Source organism: Symsagittifera roscoffensis, chromosome 6 (assembly GCF_963678635.1).
Source record: "Symsagittifera roscoffensis chromosome 6, txSymRosc1.1, whole genome shotgun sequence".
In the NCBI taxonomy this organism is placed as follows: Eukaryota; Metazoa; Xenacoelomorpha; order Acoela; family Convolutidae; genus Symsagittifera; species Symsagittifera roscoffensis.
The window spans coordinates 20997039-21003038 of NC_087067.1; the positions used below are offsets into that span (position 1 = coordinate 20997039).

Sequence of the window (6000 nt, forward strand, 5' to 3'; positions counted from 1 at the left end):
AAGTAGTATTTTGGGGTTTCAATTCACCTTTTTGTATAAAAAAAAAACGTTTTTATTTGAGATAAACAATTGCCTCAATCAAAACCAAATTAACAGCTGCTACCCTAAAAGAACCAGAAAATGCTTTTGCTTTATAATTTTTTTCAGTCAGTTATTTTTTTCAGTTGCGTTACTTTTTTCTCTAGTATACACACAGGGGGTTGTTATGGGTTGCGTCCAAAATGGCTCAATTAACAAATGGCATGAAAGTTTGAAAATTACCATTTGGCATAGACTTCAAAAAAAATCCCAAATGATTCAAAATTTGTAAATTTGCCAAATGGCATACATAGTCTTTTGAAAAGTGGCAGTAAGATTTAAATTAATTTCGGAACTAACCGGAATATTCAACAGAAAGAAAGAAATAAGTTGGTTTTTATTTTTTACAAGCGAGATCGGGCTTCGTATCTGTTTCACGTTGCAAATCATTGTGTTTAGGTTTTTCCATTTTTTTTTAACGTTGAAGAACATCAACTTGGTAACCCAATTCGAATCGATTGTTGTAGCCTTCATGTGCTTTTATTGGTCTCAGGTTGCTCTGTCTAGCATAAACGCTGTGGATGTTTGGTGGAAATTGATGTAACCAAGTTGCCTCGAAATAGTTTACACAAAGATTTGGAAAATGTGAAACCAGTAATCTTGTCGATGCTTCTTGGAGTAACTCTTGAAATTTTTGGCGGACAAAAAAGCACTGGTAAGAAATCTATGGCAATTAATTTTCGAATAAATTGCAACACACATTCTGCAACACAAACCAAACCACGGGAATTTTCGATTCTCCAATTACTCAGAAATAACGTTTACTTGGTAAAAAAATTTCGGTGAGGATTCAAAATTTTCTTCAGGAAGAAATATTCTACGTTTCGAAAGAGCTTTTAAATTCCACTCGCTAGAAGCAATAACAGTACCGCACTCTCTGTCGCCTTTTAACAAATTTTATTTTTCCATCCTGCGTTTGTGCCCTTTCATCTCGAAATCTTAACGATTCGATATTTCTTGGCATTTTCGACATCCTTGTATATAGTTGTCGATACAGTACAGTGTCGATTTTACATTTCTGATTGAGAAGAGACTTGTATCGCTGGTTCCGGCTACAATTGTTTCGTAATTTTTGGCAACTGACTCGGCTGGTTCCGGCTACAATTGTTTCGTAACTTTGGGCAACTGACTCGACTCCGAAAGAATTTTTGTTGTTAAAAAGATCTTTATAGCGGTTTTAGTCGGGCATATGGGATGAGTTAACAAGGTATCCATTTCAATATTTGAATTGAGACTGGAGCTCGTATTCAGTTTCAGTACAAAACCGGAAAAGAATTTGGTTGGTGCTTAGATTTTTTTGATAAAAGTATCCGTCATTATACAAAGTGCAACCCGTACCCGTTCCCTTTTAAAAATTTCAATTTGGCTCAGTTGTTAAGAATCTGATAATTCAGCTTGAAATTAATGTTGTTGAGTGATTTGTAATTTGTTGACAATTGAACAAAATAATGCGTGAAAACTGTCTGGAAAGATCTAACTTTTTCACACCTCAGTTTTCTCACATTGATTGAAATTGTTTATGCCATTTGGAAAGTGATTTTTTTCTATGCCATTTGGGAAGTTATGGCATAGAGGTTCAAAACTGATAAAGAGTCGATCAACATAGTTCAGACTCTTATATAGGTCGCGATGATTTTTTGGAAAATTTTGTGAAAATTTGTTCAGGCTCAAATTATTTTTTTTGCGCTTCGACTTTAGGTTTCTTTTCTGTTCATTTTTTTTGTTAAAAGAAAGGCAAACTCCCTTATCGAAGAGTAAACGTGTAAAGGTCAAGAAAAACGTGATCGGCCTCTAGTTTCGAAACTGGAATTTAGTTCAGATTTCCCAGCGAAATAAAATTATTACCTATTGATCCAGTTTCTCAAATTGGGTTACTTTTATTTTGAATGGCTAATACAAACTGTTCAAGAAAGTCAAAGAGCTTTGAGGGCATCTATTGTTTTCTTTGAAATTCGAAAGGTGAGAATTTTCAAAAACAAGTCAGCATTTTTTTCTGTTTACTTGCGTTGATTGACTCTTTTCTAACTGTCTGTTAGCTATGTTTCAGGTTGACATTGTTTTTATCTTAAAAATGAATTGAATTGACGAAGAGTTTATCGTGCAATTAGGAAACCTTGCGTGAAATCAACTCTCTGTGTCACACGCTGCCTCTAATTGCCACGAATACCTCTAGTGGAGACATAATCTGCAGTGATGGGCTGTCAAGTTCAAATGGGGAGGAGTTGTTCAAGGGGGAGTTTGTTCAGCAGTACAATGAAGTGGCTCTGCTGTCTTTCCTGGGAACAGTCATGAAGGGATGCAATACTATGAATCAAGTAAGCTTATCGCAGAATTCCACGATAGCTACCACAAAAGCATTTTCATGCAAGTACGTACAGTGCTGATTCAAATTATCCGGACAACACATGAAACATGAAATTTAAAACGAAAGTTTTTTTCATATTGAGTTGACTTAAGGCGAAAAGTGAAGGTGACAAAACTTGCTTAGAATTTTTGCAGAAATAATATGATGCAAAAAATTTTGCAAGATTCGGGCCCAAAATTTAACCCCAAAAACAGTGAATATTGACTTTTCGGTCTATCAAAAATCACGCCAAAACTACTGGTTCAATTGCTGACACAACGAAGTTTTAGAGAAGTATAATCTCTAAAACATTGCGCAAAACATTTTTAAATTGCTATTTTATTTAGTTAAGTTGACATTTTTTGACTAGCAAACAAAAAGAAGTTTACTTATACCAATTTTGGAATTATACTTAATCTTTTTTTAACCTACAAATTTTTGATTGACTTAAAAATCAATAACGATAAATTTTGTCGTAAAATTTTGGGCCCGACTCTTGCAAAAGGTTCTGGTAAAGCTCCTAGCAAGTTGAGTCATCGTTATGTTCCACCAAAAACCCAATTTTAGAAAAACGAGGCTTAAATTCCGAATTTTATCCGTCTTGTTCCGATAATTTAAACTGTAAACTTGCAAACGCGCAATCCCTATTAATAGGCTAAATAAGAAGAGGGTTTGTCAAATATCATTTTCATCTTCCAATCAATATAGTTTTATTACGTTTTTTTATTACGTCGGTTTCACTCAATTAAGGTTACGTAAAAAGAAAACTGCGCGAAAAAGGTTTGAAAAAATGAGTTTCTTCGATGTTGCTTTTGAATATACCTCAAATTAATTGAAATATTTAAGCCTAACGCCACCTCCGTGCCTTATTTCACCATCTATTGTTGACTCATTCAAACTTTTTGCTCCAACAAATACAGTGGCTGCACCAATTGTTTTTTTAAAAGAAAGTTAAATTGTAAGTGGTTTTCTAATGAGTCAATCAAGTGGAACTTTTCCGTCATTACGAGGCCAAACTGTGTTTTTTGAGAATGGTACGTGGATTCAGCAATAAAGCCGCTCTCTTTGATCTTTCTTTGATCTTGTGTTTCCTTTATTCGTGCCGACAAAATTTTAACATGGTTTACTCATATGAAGAAACGAAATTGAATTTGAGCGCTCTGATGGGTAGCTGTGATTGAGTTTCGCGCATCTACTTCAAAATCAATGTAACGCGTTTTTGGACTCAATTTTAGAACATTGAGGAGATGACAATAAGTTGATTTTTTTTGTCGGTAAGCAGAGCGTAAACAAGAGATATAAGGCGTCCTTATAAAGCTTGTATTGTATAAATTTGTCAAAATACATTCGGAGTAGTCGAAGACGTTTCATCGCAGAACCAATCTTCTCATAGTCCAAGTATGTCTAGCCCAGATAACGTGGCGAACACAAAAACCCGATCTTCATAATTGGTCTTTTTTGCGGTGAATTTTTTTTACAGCTTGTTGGTTGGCAGAGTATCTTGGTAAATGAACAGCTGTTTCTCGGTTAACATTACGCTGGACTCTAAAAATAGTCTGCCGTTTTGTTACATCCGAAGATACTTTTCGATCTTTCCTGTGTTTACGTTTTTTACGGGGAAGTGGCAATGATCTTTAACGATTGCAACGGAGCCTTTTTTGCACGCACACGTTCATTGCAACTGTTTTGTGCGCAGCGCCAGGAAAGAGTGGTCTGACAGTTTTCGGTGGTGTTATCATATGCATCCCATTCAACAATTAGTAACTCAGAATGAAACAATTGGCAACTTGTATGTTTTTGACTGGATTAATCAAAGAGTCCGTTTTTTAAATGTGTTTATTTTTATGTTTTGCAGATTTTTGCTTTCAATGATCATTCGGATTAGTTAGAACCATTTTTAATCAGAGCAAAAGTTTTTTTAATCCGAGCGGTTTTTTGTTATCAGTCTCTGGACAATGATCACTTTTATCAATGGAACTGTTTTTCGGACTGAATTTTAGGTTATTTTTAGGACTGTTTCGAATGCGAATGTTTTCTTTCTGACTTTGATATGATTTTTCGGACTAATTTTTACAGGACTGTTCTGTTTTGGACTGTTTGGTACAGACACGGTTCAAAGACTTCCAGAGACTTACACAAAGCAAATTTTGCACCTATTCAGTGCGCACTTTGGCTTCTTAATCAGAACTTAAATCAGATCAAAGTTCAAAAATGCTAGAGATGTCAAATATAGTTCTCATGACGAAAAAGCCTCGCTGTTGTTTCAGTATGCACAGAAGTTTTCCAAAGTGTATGACCAGCCCCTGGGTACCCACCAGCCACACCATGCTGCCAGAGGCAGACATCCGAGGGGCATGTTCATGTGAACAAACGAGTCGCAAAATACACAGAGAACGATGACATTTGAACTATGAAACTGTGATAAAAACAATTTGAACTATTTTATCAGTTTATTTTATGTTGACGTATCGAATGAAGTGAAGTTTTGATATTTGATTGTTTAAATTAAGAGGTACAAAAAGGTTACAATGAACTGAAATATATATTTAAACGAAATTTCATGACATGAGAAAGCTTTGAATACATTCGCCGTTAACCTCTTCAAAATTTCTGTCACATGAATCCACACATTTTCCGTTCAAGCTGACGTTTTTACATTTCTCGCAGCCAGAAGGCCCCGCTTTATAACATCCGTTGCACTGCGGATGACATTTGACGCAAATTTGCTGAAAACTAAATAAAATATCAGCTTGGGCAGGGTAGTAATCCCGAGGACAATCGTTCACGTTGGTGTCGAACATCCCAAAAGGATATTTTCGTCCACAAGCATCTACAGGGCTGCTTTGTATTTCGCCCTTTGGTGCATCTACTGCTACACATGTGTTGTTTTTGCCCCATTCCCAACTAAACATTTGAGCTGTCTCGTTAACCGCGTGAACTAACACCATCCCCCTGCATGTGTTACAACCACCCGCACCCACTGAAGAACTGTTACCGGTACATCCTTGGCTCATTTCACAAACAGAAGAGCATGGGTAGCAGTTTCGACTATATTGATCTCTGAATGTGTGTAGAGGACATTGACTCACACACTCCGCTACTATTGAAGTTTCTGCACATCTTGCATTTTGATGCTCCCTAAAACCCAAATTATTATCACTCTGTTTGGGTCTGTTCTCGTACAGTCCATAATTGATTTCTATGAAGTTTTGAAATTCGATCATAAGCTCAAATTTGTTTAATCCCAATTCATTGAGAAAAGTTTATCTTTAGGAAACAAATGCAGGAAAGCTCAGTTTTGCTATTTAAGTCCAAATGAAACAAGGACAGCCGGTTACTGTTCAAGTAGCACAGAATAATCTGACAATAGTCCTAAAACACACAATAAAAGACGGTGGTGTGATAAAAAGGATCTGAACAAAAAACTACAACTTGGGCATATTCGACGGTCATAGTAAAACAGGCAAACTGATTATTGTTCAGAAAATGGGGAGGCATTTTGTATTCGATTGTGTTTAAGTTTTTTTACACGCAAAGTCAGGTACCACAAATTATATTCGGACTGTGTGGCGCGTTAT

At 36.0% G+C, this 6000-nt stretch overlaps 1 protein-coding gene across 1 annotated transcript in view; it reads left to right on the forward strand.

Annotated features, from left to right (window-relative positions):
- The window catches only part of LOC134848517 (pre-mRNA-processing factor 17-like), a 316450-nt gene extending 311532 nt beyond the window's left edge, over positions 1–4918 (forward strand). Inside the window, exons 9-10 of the mRNA XM_063866013.1 lie at positions 2187–2393; positions 4690–4918. Of these exons, the coding sequence (XP_063722083.1) occupies positions 2187–2393; positions 4690–4788 (306 nt within the window). The 3' untranslated portion in view covers positions 4789–4918. The remainder of the gene's footprint in view (positions 1–2186; positions 2394–4689) is intronic.
- Positions 4919–6000: the final 1082 nt, after the last annotated feature.